The sequence below is a fragment of the Capricornis sumatraensis genome, chromosome 17 (assembly GCF_032405125.1).
Source record: "Capricornis sumatraensis isolate serow.1 chromosome 17, serow.2, whole genome shotgun sequence".
Taxonomy (NCBI): Eukaryota; Metazoa; Chordata; class Mammalia; order Artiodactyla; family Bovidae; genus Capricornis; species Capricornis sumatraensis.
This window is the reverse complement of record NC_091085.1, coordinates 75789651-75806872: the sequence shown is the minus strand read 5'-3', so window position 1 is coordinate 75806872 and position 17222 is coordinate 75789651. Positions and strand designations below refer to the sequence as shown.

The window sequence follows — 17222 nt, the reverse complement described above, 5'->3', positions numbered from 1 at the left end:
ACTGAGTTAATAAGTTTAAAATTACCCACAAAGAAAAGCCTAGACCCAGATGGCTTACTTTAATTCAAAGAAAAATTAATGCCAACTCTTCACAAACTTTCCCAAACAGTAGAAGATTGTTCCTAACCTAATATTACACTGGTTTTAGTATAATGATAACATTGTATTATTTCAGGTTATTACAGGCACTTTTTTTACTCTCAGTCTTACTCTTTTAAAAACAACAACACAACAAAACTGACTTCTTTTAGTAATAGTAGAATCCAAAGTGTTATTACCTAAGACTACTCATTATGCTTTTCTTCTGCTATCACACACACACACACACACACACACACACCCCTATGTATCAATATGGACTTCCTAGGTGGCTCAGTGGTAAAGAATCCGCCTGCCAATGCAGGAGCTGGTTCGATCCCTGGTTGGGAAGATTCCCTGGAGAAAAAACTGGCAACCCACTCTACTATTCTTGTCTAGGAAATCCCATGGACAAAAGAGCCTGGCAGGCAACAGTCCATGGGGTCTCAAAAGAGTCAGACATGACTTAGAGACTAAACAACAACATCTATCGATATACTCTTTTTTCCTTTATGTAAAAGTGATACATACACAGCTCATCAGAGTGGCTATTCCTACTCACAACAGGAAGGAAATAATTCTCTGATATGTTAAAGAGTGATTCATATATGAAAAAAAGATGACTTATATGACTGATGGGAAAGTCAACCAACTTTCATTCCTTTTCATGGTTAACAGAGGATAACAATTATATTCTGTAATGCAGAACAGAAAATTTAGTTGAAAAAAAAATGTCCTATTAGACAAAAAGAAACTTTGTGAAAAGGACTATAGCCCTGTGATAAAGAGAATGATGTGTGGTTTTGAAGTCTGAATATTTTCTGTAGATAATGAGCCTCCTCCAACGTTTTCAATAATCAACTCCATTTCCAAGAATCTAAGATATTCTTGCCAACACTACTTTGTATCAGACAAGGCATATATGCTTCATGAGATATAATGATATGAAAATCACCAGCCTATACCTCAAAAATTCAAAACTTCAGAGTTTAGTGGGAGAAAATAGGGTTTTGAGTGAAAAGGCTCTTGTTTTAATCCACTGACTAGAATACATAGGAATTCTAAGGAATTTCAGAAAATATCTTTCTAGTCCACACTTAAGTGCCCATTTACTTGAGCACTAATATACTTTACATTCTAATTTCTCAAAAACAAATCATTTATACTTAAATCCAATGTGTTAGCACAAAAGGTAAGAAATGGCCTTCACACAGGGAAAAAAATGCATTCAGGTAAGCCATATATTGTTATGTGTATTCTTCTGTGGAATTCATCAACAAGAAAAAGCAACCCCTTCTAAGGGAACAAAGACTCATAAAGAGCTCACAAAATTAGAAAATTACCGCCTGTGGATCCCCACTTAAAAATTGATAAAAATACAAATTCCCAAAGAGCTTTCTTTTAAAAATTATTTAGTTTTGGCTGTGCTGGGTCTTCACTGCTGCTGGGGCTTTTCTCACGCTGAGGCGAGTGGGGGCTTCTCTTTGGTTGCGGTGCACAGACTTCTCACTGCGGTGACGTCTCTTGTTGCAGAGCACAGGTTCTAGAGCGGGCTCAGTAGCTGCGGTATGCGGGCTCAGTAGCTGCGGTATGCGGGCTCAGTAGCTGCGGTATGCGGGCTCAGTAGCTGCGGTATACGGGCTCAGTAGCTGCGGCATGCGAGCTCAGTAGTTGCGTCTCCTGGGCTCTAGGGCACAGGTTCAGTAGTTGTGGCACACGGGTTTAGCTGCTCCACGGTATGTGGAATCTTCCCTGACCAGGGATGGAGCCCATGTATCCTGCATTGGCAGGTGGATTCTTTACCACTGAGCCACCAGTGTTAGTCACTCAGTCAGGTCTGACTCTTTTAAACCCCATGGACTGTAGCCCGCCAGGCTCCTTTGTCCATGGGATTCTCCAGGCAAGACTACTGGAATGGGTTGCCATTCCCTTCCCAGGAATTGAACCAGGTCTCAGGCAGATTCTTTACCATCTGAGTCACCAGGGAAGCCCCCCAAAAGCTTTCAGTTCAGTTCAGCTCAGTCACTCAGTCGTGTCCGACTCTTTGCCACCCCATGAATCGCAGCACGCCAGGCCTCCCTGTCCATCACCAACTCCCGGAGTTTACTCAGACTCATGTCCATCGAGTCCATGATGCCATCCAGCCATCTCATCCTCTGTCGTCCCCTCCTCCTCCTGCCCCCAATCCCTCCCAGCATCAGAGTCTTTTCCAGTGAATCAACTCTTCGCATGAGGTAGCCAAAGTACTGGAGCTTCAGCTTTAGCATCATTCCTTCCAAAGAAATCCCAGGGCTGATCTCCTTCAGAATGGACTGGCTGGATCTCCTTGCAGTCCAAGGGACTCTCAAGAGTCTTCTCCAACACCACAGTTCAAAAGCATCAATTCTTCAGCGCTCAGCCTTCTTCACAGTCCAACTCTCACATCCATACATGACCACTGGAAAAACCATAGCCTTGACTAGATGGACCTTAGTTGGCAAAGTAATGTCTCTGCTTTTCAAAATGCTGTCTAGGTTGGTCATAACTTTTCTTCCAAGGAGTAAGCGTCTTTTAATTTCATGGCTGCAGTCACCATCTGCAGTGATTTTGGAGCCCCCCAAAATAAAGTCTGACACTGTTTCCACTGTTTCCCCATCTATTTCCCATGAAGTGATGGGACCAGATGCCATGATCTTTGTTTTTTTTAATGTTGAGCTTTAAGCCAACTTTTTCACTCTCCACTTTCACTTTCATCAAGAGGCTTTTGAGTTCCTCTTCACTTTCTGCCATAAGGGTGGTGTCATCTGCATATCTGAGGTTATTGATATTTCTCCTGGCAATCTTGATTCCAGCTTGTGCTTCTTCCAGCCCAGCGTTTCTCATGATGTACTCTGCATATAAGTTAAATAAGCAGGGTGACAATATACAGGAATGATGCTAAAGCTGAAACTCCAGTACTTTGGCAACCTCATGTGAAGAGCTGACTCATTGGAAAAGACTCTGATGCTGGGAGGGATTGGGGGCAGGAGGAGAAGGGGATGACAGAGGATGAGATGGCTGGATGGCATCACTGACTCGATGGATGTTGAGTCTGAGTGAACTCCGGGAGTTGGTGATGGACAGGGAGGCCTGGTGTGCTGCGATTCATGGGGTCGCAAAGAGTCAGACACGACTGAGCGACTGAACTGAACTGAACTGAACTGAAGGCCCACTTGACTTCACATTCCAGGATGTCTGGCTCTAGGTGAGTGATGACACCATCGTGATTATCTTGGTCGTGAAGATCTTTTTGGAGAAGGGATTTGCAAACCACTTCAGTATTCTTGCCTTGAGAACCCCATGAACAGTATGAAAAGGCAAAATGATAGGATACCAAAAGAGGAACTCCCCAGGTCAGTGGGTGCCCAATATGCTACTGGAGATCAGTGAAGAAATAACTCCAGAAAGAATGAAGGGATGGAGCCAAAGAAAAAACAATACCCAGTTGTGGATGTGACTGGTGACAGAAGCAAGGTCCGATGCTGTAAAGAGCAATATTGCACAGGAACCTGGAATGTCAGGTCCATGAATCAAGGCAAATTGGAAGTGGTCAAACAGGAGATGGCAAGAGTGAACGTTGACATTCTAGGAATCAGCAAGCTAAAATGGACTGGAATGGGTGAATTTAACTCAGATGAGCATTATATCTACTACTGCGGGCAGGAATCCCTTAGAAGAAATGGTGTAGCCATCATGGTCAACAAGAGAGTCCAAAATGCAGTACTTGGATGCAATCTCAAAAACGACAGAATAATCTCTGTTCGTTTCCAAGGCAAACCATTCAATATCACAGTAATCCAAGTCTATGCCCCAACCAGTAACGCTGAAGAAGCTGAAGTTGAATGGTTCTATGAAGACCTACAAGACCTTTTAGAACTAACACCCCCAAAAGATATCCTTTTCATTATAGGGGACTGGAATGCAAAAGTAGGAAGTCAAGAAACACCTGGGGTAACAGGCAAATTTGCCCTTGGAATACGGAATGAAGCAGGGCAAAGATTAATAGAGTTTTGCCAAGAGAACGCACTGGTCATAGCAAACACCCTCTTCCCAAAAGCTTTAATGGCTTAATAAACTAAGAACATCAGTCTCTACAATTGACATGATACAACATTAGCTGGCCATCTTTTTATAGCTGTCTGGATGTGTTAGTAATTACTAGAGTCATTTAAGAAGCCTGGGTTAACTACCTGTATTAGAAAGAAGTACTTTTCCCTCAGGATTTAAACTTAGCGTAAAAATTTTTTAAAATTCTACATCCACAGGTTATTGTCACCATATAGATGAGTTCTTTAAAGAAGAAGCTTGTCCAAGAGTCTCTTTCTAGGGTACATGACTATTGCTATCTATGCAGCTGACCGCAACAGAGAAAACAGGCCCCACTTCACGGAGTACTGTGAGGAGACAGACACTGTGTTGTGGGCCTTACTACCTAAGGCCTAAAGCTCAAAACACCCTACGAGGAAGGAAGACCTGTCCTGAAGATGTGGCCAAAGTAGATGAAATGATAAGGACACATTAGAACAGGATTTTTCAGACAGTGCTACATAAACCTGTTTTGTCCTGGGATTCCTTGGTCTCTTTACTTGGGTTCTGTGTCCTGTTTCTGAAGTGGAGTTTGGTTTTATGAGTTCTTATCATTTAAGAATTTTTAAATTTCAAGTTTGTCTCTTTTCATCATTTCTGATCCATGACCAAATTATGGTCTGAAGTATTTCAGATACAAAACAGAAATGGTAACCAAAAGGATGTATGAAGTGAGAAGAAAACAGGAGCTGAACATATTCCTGGTCAGGCTGTTTGGTAAAGATTCAACGCAATACAAAGATAAGGACCTGGCAGGAGGGAGAGCATGTATGCTTAGAAGCTGAAATTCCATTTGATGCTGAATTTGAGGTATTCATGTAATAAATATGTCTACATATTGATGGAGAGGTCAGTTTGGAATAGGGAGACAAAACCAAACCAAAGAAATAGAAGAAGACAAAGATGAAAGCCAAACATGAGCAAGATAGAAAAACAGAGCCACAGAAGAGACCAGCACAACCAAAAGATGACCGTGAAGAAAGAAGTAAAAACGCACTGATTTGGGCCAGTATAACCCAAGAAAAACAAATGAGGCACAAATAAATACCAGATATAAAAATGGGGAAACAACTACAGAGCAGAAGTGATTTTTAAAATTATTAGACCTCCATGAATAATATCATACCAAAATATGAATACTTGAAGACAGGGGAGAGAAAGGTGAGTTATTTCTATTTTTTGTGTGATGTTATTCATGGAGGTATCTTGTAATTTTAAAATTCACCTCTGTTTCTGTAGCTATTTCTCCTTGTTAGAGGAAAAATATAGAGTACATCTCTGTAAACTTTAGAGTGGAAAAAAATTTTTAAATAAAAACTGCCAAAGATAGGTGAAAAGACTGATAAGTTGAACTATGCTAAAATTAATATTCTGTTCATCACAACATACCATTAAGAGAGTAAAAAGGCAACTCATAAAGTTGAAGAGATATTCACAATACATGTACCTGACTAAGGACTTATGTAGAATATATATTCAGAACTCCTACAAATTCATAAGAATGAAAGACAAACCCAACAGAACCCAATAGAAAGATGACAAGAGACTTAAAAAGAAATTTCACAAAAGAGGACATCCAACATGGCCAAGAAACCTATGTAAAGGTGCTCATCTTCCTTAGTCATCAGGAAACTGCAAATTAAAACCACAGTGACATACCACTACACACCCACCAGAATGGCTAAAATTAAAAAGATGGAAAATGCCAATGGTTGGTGAGGATGTGGAGCAACCAAAACCTGCTGATGGAAGTGTAAGTTGACACAAGCACTTTGGAAGTTGTTTTGTAGTATCTATTAAAGCTACTCATATCCTGTGACCCAGCAATTCTACTCCTACCAGAAATGTGTATATTTTACTAAAAAACATGTTCAGAATACTTGAAGAAGTGAAAAAGTGTTTCACACTCCATGATTCCACATCTATAAAATAAAAAACAAGAGAAACTAATCTATTCTAATAGAAGCCAGGAGAGAGAGATTCCTTTTGAATAGAACCGTGACTGCAAAGCAGGACTGAGTTTTCTCAGAGTGCTGGTACTGCTGTGTTTCTTGATCTGGGTGCTGATTTCACATGTGTGTTCAGTAGGGCTGGAATAGGGTGAGGCAGGCAAGATACCTAGGGAGCTGTACTGAAGGTGGCACTCTCTCTTACCTCCCATCCCAGTGCTTGGGTTCAGTTTGTGAATATTTATTGAGCTGTATCATTATGATATATGGGCTTCCCTGGTGGTACCAGTGGTAAAGAATGTGTCTGCCAATGCAGGAGACATAAAGAAATGCAGGTTTGATCCCTGGGTCGGGAAGATCCCCTGGAGGAGGGCACGGCAACCCACTCCAGTATTCTTGCCTGCAGAATCCCATGGACAGAGTAGCCTGGTGGGCTAGAGTCCATGGGGTTGCAAAGAGTCAGATACGACTGAGCACGTGTGAAAGATATATATTATGATGTACGTTGTTTTCTGTATGTGTATTATACTTGGGTTTTAAAATGTAAAAGGAGTCTGATCTACCTTACTCCACAAATAAAAATTAACTCCAAGTGGAATAAAAATTTAACTGTAAAAAGAAAAACCTTAAACTTTTATAACAAATTAAAGTATCATAAATGACCTCAGATAAGGAAGGATTTCTTAATATCCAAAAGCACCTGTTAGAGGAAAAGTTTGACTATATTAAAATTAAGAACGTCTCTTTAGCAAAAAGGAGCTTAAAGAAAGTGAAGAGACAAGCCACAAACCTAAAAAAAAAATACTGTAACATAAGTAATGGAAACAAGTTATTATTTAGGATATATTTTTTAAATCAATGAGGAAAAGATAAATAACCCAAAAGAAAAATGCATGAAAGTCTTGAATAGTTACTTTATATACATAAAAAACCACAACAGCCAATATACATGAAAAGATGCTTAAACTCATTAATAATCAGGGAAATGCAAATCAAAATCAAATCATGAGGCATTACCATTTACATCCAGCAGTTAGGCAGAAACCATAAACGTGGGTAACACTAAGTGCTGTCAAGGATGGCAAGCACTCCCTCCACTGGTACCGGAGCACAGACTAGTACAGCCATTTTGGAAAACAGTTTTTCACCACCTAAGAAAGCTGAAAATGTGCCAGCCCTAGGACTCTCTGGAATAGTCCTCAGAGACACTCTTGCATATGTGTACAAGGAGGTGTCTACATGAATGTTTATAACAATTACAAAGAGAAAGAATGTCTATCAAGAGTAGAATACTCTACAGCAGTGAAATGAATGCACTCTAACTTAGGGTTATCCGTAACACCTGTACCCTGGTCATCAAGAACTTAATTATACTTCCAGTGCGTATGAATAAACACTTAGAAGATTTTTAAATGTTTAATATGCTCTTTTAAGTTAAAGAAAATCCCACATTTCCTAACTTCATGGGTACCTTTTGTAAAAAGAAGTATATTATTGGGTTGGCCAGAAAGTTGGTTTGGGTTTTGCATAAGGTGCTATGGAAAAACCCAAACAAAATCTTTGGCCAACCCAACAGAAGGTCTATTTCCCCCTCCTAGCCATGGACAGTTTCATTTAACAAAGCATATTTCCTTCTTGAAGATAGTGCTTTTTTAGAATAAAGACTCGAGGTCAGGGTCTAGTTTTGTTTTCCTTTTTATACCCAGCACACTCCACTGGACGGTTATGCTGTGATATGAGCTGTGCGGGAGCTGAAGCGCGTCAGCTGGGTTTAGCCGAAGCAGTAGAGGGGTGCTGCGGCTTTGCCTTACGTCAGTGTTGCGTTCCTCTTCTTCCTCATCGCAGTCGAGGCCCTGGTGGGCGATCTCGGTCGTGTCGCTCTCCTGGAAGAGGCTGCTCTGCAGATCAGACACTCTGGTGGCTTCGGCTGTGACTTTTACTTTCATGCTGTGAAAGCCAGTGGAGACCATTCCCACTTGAAGGTTTACAGGCTCCCCTTCGAACAGCAGGAAGTGCGAGGTTACTCCTTCTTTAAAGCCAGGGGGCTGGTAATCGTTTGGGGTCACTGCAAAATGGAGAGGGCAGAAAACCAAGAAAACTGTGAGTCTCAGGAGAGCAAGTCAGGTTAGCCTTTCATGTGTAACAACAGCCGTCTCTTTCAAAGGCTTGCCAAAATCCTTCTGTTTATCCAAAATACTACTTCAGCACTAAAGAGGGGATCTGACTAGAGGTCTCCACCTACCTGCATTGTAGTAGTGGAGAGTCATAGTCAGTATAACATCGTTAGGAAGGGGTCCAAGGTTCTGCATCAGCGTGTACAGTTTACGGATCAGCAGAACACTGGCTTTCTTAATATCTTCACTGTTTGTCCCACTTTCGAAGCTTGTGTTACTGCTATAGCCACATAAGAAAACAGCACACTTTTCAATCACATATAATATTGAAAATCTATTTCAAAAAGAACAAAAATTCTTACTGTATGAGCAGATAAATATAAACTAAACGCAGGACACTCTTGAGACTATTTTAGAATGTAAATTAAAGGAGTCATTGTACTTTTTGCGATGAATGTTCAAGGGGTTCTTAAGTAGCAAGTTCCCTTAAGGCATTTTAAATGTGACCTCATTTTTTAAAAATTTCATTTATAAGTGACCGCATAATTTAATACTGAGAACAATGGACTTGACATTTAATATTGGCTCTGTTGCTAACTAGCTGAATGACTCCGGTCAAGTCACTTAGACACACCAGGTCAGTTAACTCCATTGTGAGATAAGCTTACACATGTTTCTATATCTCTCCAAATTAAATCAGTCCTCATCTCTGGCCTTTGTACCATCTGGGCATCTCTCAGAGGCATCCCCTTCTCACTCTTGCATGGATTATCACCATGACTGACTATTCTTCCTGTTTTCCTTCTTGTTCACACTGCAAAACATTCTCCACAGCACTCCTAATACATATTCCTAAAAGGAAAATCCGCTCACATCACTCTCTTGTTTCTTATATTGTATCCATTACTTTTCAGTGAAATTCGAGAGCAGTGTGTGTGCAATGGCCTTTCACCAGCCACACCCGCGCCTCCACCGTCATCCATAACTCGTCCCTGATTCCTTCCTACTCCTGTGCATTTGTGTATGCTGTTCACTCTGCTCACACTGAGCTTTCCCACTTGCCTCCCTGACACTCACGTGTCATCTCTTCAGGAGGTCTTCTCTGGCCGTGCCCACCCCGCACCCCCATGTATAACCGTATGTGCCCTCTAGACTGAGTGGCTGTATTTTTCATCTCCACAGTACTAAGTTTGGTGCCCAACCCCAGTAAGTACTCAATAAACATTTGTTTTATTGAGTGAATGAACAAATTGGGCTAAATTACCTTCCAACTCTAAACATTTTTTATTTCTCTCCAAAAATTTCCCCCCGATTAGTCTCACATTTGAGTAGTTTCCAGGAAGGACTATGACTGCAATATATTTGTACAATGCCTTTCACGTAGTAAGTACGCAATACTGAAAAATAATCCTTAGTAATTGAACTACTAGAGGTAGTGTGAATTCATAAAACAAACATTATTAAGTAAACACATTTGCTCCTTTTTCAGTTTTGAACAACTTAAAGTTTTGTCTGCCAGGATCTAGCCAGTTTGAAATAAGTAACCAGAGGGAAGGGTGATAGCCATGAAGTCCATGGGCTCCTCCAGTATACATCACAGTCATGAAACTGTCTCATGTAAAATCATAGTCAAGGCTTCCTTGCACTGTTTTTTAAAAGGAAAATCATCTTTACTATGTAAGAGGTGATAAGGTAATTTTGTATAAACAGGCCCAGCTTGGGTCTAGTATGCATTATCTTCTCTTCCCCTGAGTAGCAGAAAGATTTGGCCATTCCTGTTATACTGCTCACCTCTAGATATATGCGCCTTCACGACAAGAGAGACTAACCTGGTTGTCAGTGGCACTTAGGTCTGAATTTTAGAGAGCAGGAGGCAGCTGCTTCATGTAAGAGAATAGACATGGAAGCTCTGGGCACTGTGCGGCAGCATACAGACGGTAGCTGAGGATGTTAGTGCCTTGGTTCTCATTCCTAGAACCTACTTCCTCTTCACAGCCTAATGCTGTCTGGAGAGTTTACGAGAAGATTGTAAGGGTATGAATCTTGGAGAGAAGTTGTAAAGCTTGTAGTGAATGATGAGAGAACTCATCGCATGGAAAACTGAGAATGAGGCCACATTTCTCTTCAGAGTCATTCCTTTCAGAGAGACTCATGCCTCTGAGGTGGAGCTCTCCGCCACCCAGGACCTTCCTCCATCCTCCACCCGCCCCGCTTCTATTCCATCTCATTAGGGATACTCAGCTCTATCTGAATCCAAAAGCTGGGAGGGGAATAAAACATCTCCATACGAGCTGAGGACCTTCTGAAGCAACTGTCCTTGTCCTTGCTGTTCAATCCACTAGTGTATCTAAAACTTAAAAATTTAGGCTTGACAGGAAAACGCAGTGCTCTCCAGTCTTTTCCATACAAGGATACAATATAGATGGTTATATTCGTATGGCATATGGGGGTAAGCAGATGAGAATATTTCTGTCTACAGGTAAATAGAGCAGGGGCTTCGCCTATCCCAGTCCCCATCTGGCTGTTCTGAGGGTAGAAAGGATCGCTTTCTTAGCATAGTAATTCAGAAGCTTCGGGTTAGTGGTTAGATAGAGCCTCACAGAGTTCTTCAATCAACACCACATGCACAGCCCCATCAATATAATTTCTACTGCTGTGCTACCCACCAGCCACCATAAAGACCACCACCATCACCACCGTGACCACTTGGTACCGTGTACTGTGTGCTTCTTACCCGCCAGAGACGGGAAAAGCTTTACCTATGCATTATAATTAATTTAACAATCACAGCAACCATATGAAGTAGATATTATTAATTCCACAGTGTGGATGAGAATGCTAACATCTGGGGAGGCTGAATATTCTGTCCAAAACTATATGACCAGAAATGTCAGAGCTGGGGATCCAAGCTAGATCTTTCTGCCTTAAGAATTAGGACTCTTGACCACTAAACTTAACTGCCTTTAGACCTACTAATATCACCTACAAGGAGAAGAGGGAAAGAAGCAAAGGAAGCCTCTTCTCCCACCACCTTCATCCACGGATTTCAGAAATTTAAACAATTATTACATTCCCTTTTTATAATAGCAAGTTTTTTGTAAGATTATTGGGGAGGTTACAAGGAAGAATAAGGCCTATCTCTGGCTTCAAGAGGTATATGTCTACCTCAATCCTATGTATTTCTTATGTTCATTAAACAGATTCTACCTGTCAAAATCCATAGTGGCGCCTTCTTGTGTGTATTTGAATTTGAACTGGTATATCTCAGTCACTTTCTAGAAATATCAAAGGGAAGAAAGAAAGAAATTACTTTCAGAAACTCTCTGGATTTTCTTATCTAGTCACAGGTGTTACTTGCCAGGTGTTACAGGTGTCTGCTTATCTAGCAACAGTATATACCTTGACTGTTTACCTTCTATACCTCCCACATACCTGTTTGTTTTATAGCATGACATTATTCAGGAGTGACAGCTCCAGATAAAAACCTATCAGTTTTTCTCCTCCAAGTTAAAAATGAGTTAGATGGCATAGTCTATTGTTACTGCTTTAAAGCTGGAGAAACTAAAGTCCAGAGGCAAGTGTCTGACCTGGCTTTGGTCAATAACAGTGGAACCAGCTAAGAAACCACTCATTCATGGAACAGATATTTATTGAATGTCTACTTTGGGTCAGGCACTGGAGTCACTGTGGTGAACGTGACAGAAAAGGTCCCTGTTTTTCCTGAGTATACAGACTGGTGGGAGAAATCAGTAAATAAGTAAACAAATAACAATTTCAGGTAGTAATAGTGCTGTGGACAATATGAAGCACAGCCTGTGACAGAGGACGGAAGGGCGAGGTGCTGACTGGGTTGGGAAGGGCCAAGGAAGCCCTCGCTAATGAGGTGATGTTTGAGCTGAGCCTCCCTGACAAGGGTCAGTCCTGCGCAGATGTGGGGGAAGGCGGGGCACCCCAGGCAGAACAAACAGCGAGGCTAACGCTCTAGAGGAGGAAAGGAAGCCTCCTTCAGGATTACAGAGGAGGCCAAGTGGCTGATGATGAGCAAAGGGGAGAGTGTAGGAGCTGAGGCTGTAGAGGAAGTTGTGGTGCCTTGTAACTAAGAGGCTTGGACTTTATTCCAAGTAAACAGGAAGTGAATGGTGAGTGGTATTAAGCATGGGAGTGATTGACATTTTTTAAAAAATCACCTTGGCTATTTTAAGAGTTCAGAGAAGTGGGAAGCATGAGAGTAATTAAGATGGTAGTAATTCAGGGAAGACTACAATGGCAGCAGGTAAACTAGAAAAATTTGAAAAAGAACCAGAGTCTGTGGTATCAGATCTTTTTTTTCTTTAACTTTCGTGATCTTGCACTAAAAACTAGAAACCACTGCTATCTGCTAGCTATAAACAGAGACAAACATAAATAAATAAGCTAGAAATAGAGAGGGACAGATTTCCTCATGAGAGATGTAGTCCATTTAAAATAAAATGATCGCCTAGCAGTTGAAGCTAACATTTGACCCAGATACACACACAGTTGACTCTTGAACAGCCCAGGTTTGAAGCATGCAGCCCCACTTAAACATGGATTTTTTTCGATAGTAAATACTACAGCTGTATGTGATACGTGACTGTTGAATCCAGAGGACGCAGAACCAAGGATACAGATGAACTCTGTGCAAGGAGGGCCTGCCATGAACTACGCATGGCCTTCCCCTGCATGGGGGCGCCACCCCAACCCCTTCCTTGCTGGAGAGTCAACAGCAATCTATCCACAGAGCTGTAGAAGGTGCTGAAGACAGACAGGCAAAGGCTGTGAGTTTAAGTCAGAACTCAAAAAAGACTCTTCCTTCATCATTTCAGTGTTTTGTTCCTTGACAGTGTGGGAATGGGAATGTTAGATTGATGAGGAAAAAATCACAACGTTCTTGTTCAGTTCAGTTCAGTTGCTCAGTCGTGTTTGACTCTTTGCGACCCCATGAATCGCAGCACGCCAGGCCTCCCTGTCCATCACCATCTCCCGGAGTTCACTCAGACTCACGTCCAGCGAGTCCATGATGCCATCCAGCCATCTCATCCTCTGCTGTCCCCTTCTCCTCCTGCCCCCAGTCCCTCCCAGCATCAGAGTCTTTTCCAATGAGTCAACTCTTTGCATGAGGTGGCCAAAGTACTGGAGTTTCAGCTCTAGCATCATTCCTTCCAAAGAAATCCCAGGGCTGATCTCCTTCAGAATGGACTGGTTGGATCTCCTTGCAGTCCAAGGGACTCTCAAGAGTCTTCTCCAACACCACAGTTCAAAAGCATCAATTCTTCAGCGCTCAGCCTTCTTCACAGTCCAACTCTCACATCCATGACAAATGGAAAAACTCCTTTTCCTATTTGGAACCAGTCTGTTGTTCCATGTCCAGTTCTAACTGTGGCTTCCTGACCTGCATACAGATTTCTCAAGAGGCAGGTCAGGTGGTCTGGTATTCCCATCTCTTTCAGAATTCTCCACAGTTTATTGTGATCCACACAGTCAAAGGCTTTGGCATAAGCAGAAATAGATGTTTTTCTGGAACTCTCTTGCTTTTTCCATGATCCAGCAGATGTTGGCAATTTGATCTTTGGTTCCTCTGCCTTTTCTAAAACCAGCTTGAACATCAGGAAGTTCACGGTTCACGTATTGCTGAAGCCTGGCTTGGAGAATTTTGAGCATTACTTTACCAGTGTGTGAGATGAGTGCAATTGTGCGGTAGTTTGAGCATTCTTTGGCATTGCCTTTCTTTGGGATTGGAATGAAAACTGACCTTTTCCAGTCCTGTGGCCACTGCTGAGTTTTCCAAATTTGCTGGCATATTGAGTGCAGCACTTTCACAGCATCATCTTTCAGGATTTGAAATAGCTCCACTGGAATTCCATCACCTCCACTAGCTTTGTTCATAGTGATGCTTTCTAAGGCCCACTTGACTTCACATTCCAAGATGTCTGGCTCTAGATTAGTGATCACATCATCATGATTATCTGGGTCGTGAAGATCTTTTTTGTACAGTTCTTCTATGTATTCTTGCCACCTCTTCTTAATATCTTCTGCTTCTGTTAGGTCCAGACCATTTCTGTCCTTCATCGAGCCCATCTTTGCATGAAATGTTCCCTTGGTATCTCTAATTTTCTTGAAGAGATCTCTAGTCTTTCCCATTCTGTTGTTTCCCTCTATTTCTTTGCATTGATCTCTGACGAAGGCTTTCTTATCTCTTCTTGCTATTCTTTGGAACTCTGCATTCAGATGCTTGTATCTTTCCTTTTCTCCTTTGCTTTTCGCTTCTCTTCTTTTCACAGCTATTTGTAAGGCCTCCCCAGACAGCCATTTTGCTTTTTTGCATTTCTTTTCCATGGGGATGGTCTTGATCCCTGTCTCCTGTACAATGTCATGAACCTCATTCCATAGTTCATCAGGCACTTTATCTGTCAGATCTAGGCCCTTAAATCTATTACTCACTTCCACTGTATAATCATAAGGGATGTGATTTAGGTCATACCTGAATGGTCTAGCAGTTTCCCCTGCTTTCTTCAATTTGAGTCTGAATTTGGTAATAAGGAGTTCATGATCTGAGCCACAGTCAGCTCCTGGTCTTGTTTTTGTTGACTGTATAGAGCTTCTCCATCTTTGGCTGCAAAGAATGTAATCAATCTGATTTCGGTGTTGACCATCTAGTGATGTCCATGTGTAGAGTCTTCTCCTGTGTTGCTGGAAGAGGGTGTTTACTATGACCAGTGTGTTCTCTTTGCAAAACTCTATGAGCCTCTGCCCTGCTTCATTCTGTATTCCAAGGCCAAATTTGCCTGTTACCTCAGGTGTTTCTTGACTTCCTACTTTTGCATTCCAGTCCCCTATAATGAAAAGGACATCTTTTTTGGGTGTTAGTTCTAAAAGGTCTTGTAGGTCTTCATAAAACCATTCAACTTCAGCTTCTTCAGCATTACTGGTTAGGGCATAGACTTGGATAACTGTGATATTGAATGGTTTGCCTTGGAGACGAATAGAGATCATTCTATCGTTTTTGAGATTGCATCCAAGTACTGCATTTTGGACTCTCTTGTTGACCACGATGGCTACTCCATTTCTTCTGAGGGATTCCTGCCCACAGTACTAGATATAATGGTCATCTGAGTTAAATTCACCCATTCCAGTCCATTTCAGTTCGCTGATTCCTAGAATGTCAACGTTCACCCTTGCCGTCTCCTGTTTGACCACTTCCAATTTGCCTTGGTTCATGGACCTGACATCCAGGTTCCTATGCAATATTGCTTTCTACAGCATTGGATCTTTCTTTTATCACCAGTCACATCCACAGCTGGTTATTGTTTTTGCTTTGGCTCCATCCCTTCATTCTTTCTGGGGTTATTTCTCCAGTGACCTCCAGTAGCATATTGGGCACCTAATGAACTGGGGAGTTCCTCTTTCAGTATCCTATCATTTTGCCTGTTCATACTGTTCATGGGGTTCTCAAGGCAAGAATACTGAAGTGGCTTGCCATTCCCTTCTCCAGTGGACGTTCTTGTTACCTGTTTCTATCTGAGATTTGGTGTCCCATTAATCACAGTCAGCGGGTTCTGGGGATACTGGCTCATGCTGCTTACATTATTAAAAGACTAATTTGTAATGGAGTTAATTTTAAGAGAAAAAAATTTTTCTAGCAAAACTATCTATGTGAGATATCAAACGAAGATCAGAAGGCTGCTTCGAGAGTCCAGTAGGAGAGACGTATGAGACCGGAGGAGCTTATGGCAACAGGTTTCCTCCAGACAGGCTAGATACACAACACCCTTCTTCGTGGATGAGGGTGTAGTTGCCCTGTCAGGTAAACAATGCCTGTTCTTCCTGCCCGCCCATGTTTCCCAACCAGCTCTAGCTTTCTGATGCTCCAAGCTATCTTTTAATTGTATCAAGAGTAGATCCTGTAGTGGTTGATAAAAAATTGATACTTTCTTATTTGGTCTGTAGGGGAACTGATAAGAGAGTCATGTTTGTAATTGTTTTACACTGTGTGTGTTAGTTGTGTCTGATTCTTTGCGACCCCAGGGACTGCAGCCCACCAGGCTGCATGGAATTCTAGCTCCATGGAATTCTCCAGGCAAGAATACTAGAGTGTGTAGCCATTCCCTTCTCCAGGGGATCTTCCTGACCCAGGAATTGAACCCAGGTCTCCTGCATCACAGGCAGACTACTGTGAGCCACCAGGGAAGTCCAATTGTTTTACAGAAGATGCTCATCCTTAATAACTTCAATCTGTGTCTGATTGATCAAAGAAGGTTTATTTATAGCAGGCACTAGTCTCTTCTTAACACCTCATAAAACATTCTCCTGCTTTTCAGATTAATGTGTTGCCTAATAAAGATGAGCCTTTAAGCTGCTTACCAATGGTTTCTATTAATCATACTGAATGTATCCACATGGACCAGAACAACAGCAACATATACAGCCTTTCATTCTCCCTCCATGTTCCAACCCACTGGCAAGACTTCAGGCCTGTCTCCAAAGCGCATCCCCAGGCCATCTGGTTCTCTTCACCTCCGTTCTCTTCACCCCATCCAAGCCAAGACCAGCTCTTTCCATCTGATCTGCTTGCTTCCAAACTATTCCTCCTCCTCCAAATTCATTCTCTGTTCTATGGCCAAAAAGAGTTTGGAAAATGCAAATCAGACCGTGTTGCTCCTTTGTTAATGGTTTCCCACTGCCCTCAGGATAAAATCCGGTTTACTTTGGTCCACTGGCCTGACTCATCTGTGCCCTGCCAACCTCTCTGACCTTCTCTCTTGCCTCTTCCTTCCACCCCACTCACCCAGCTCCAGGCCCAGGGCAGCCTCTCTGTCCATGAACATACAAGATGCCTTCCTGCCTTCAGGCCTTCAGACAACTGCCCTCTGGGGTATGTTGTCTCCAGTTGATGATAGTAATCATGCTACTTGGGCACTTCCCTAAATGCTCTGCTGCTGCTAAGTCACGTCAGTCATGT

At 42.0% G+C, this 17222-nt stretch overlaps 1 protein-coding gene across 1 annotated transcript in view; it reads right to left on the bottom strand.

Moving 5' to 3' along the window:
* The window catches only part of HORMAD2 (HORMA domain containing 2), a 57137-nt gene that overhangs the window by 25213 nt on the left and 14702 nt on the right, over window positions 1-17222 (bottom strand). The window contains exons 7-9 of the mRNA XM_068990167.1: window positions 11453-11520; window positions 8374-8525; window positions 7943-8196 (exon numbers count right to left, since the gene is read on the bottom strand). Coding sequence (XP_068846268.1) covers window positions 7943-8196; window positions 8374-8525; window positions 11453-11520 — 474 coding nt within the window. The remainder of the gene's footprint in view (window positions 1-7942; window positions 8197-8373; window positions 8526-11452; window positions 11521-17222) is intronic.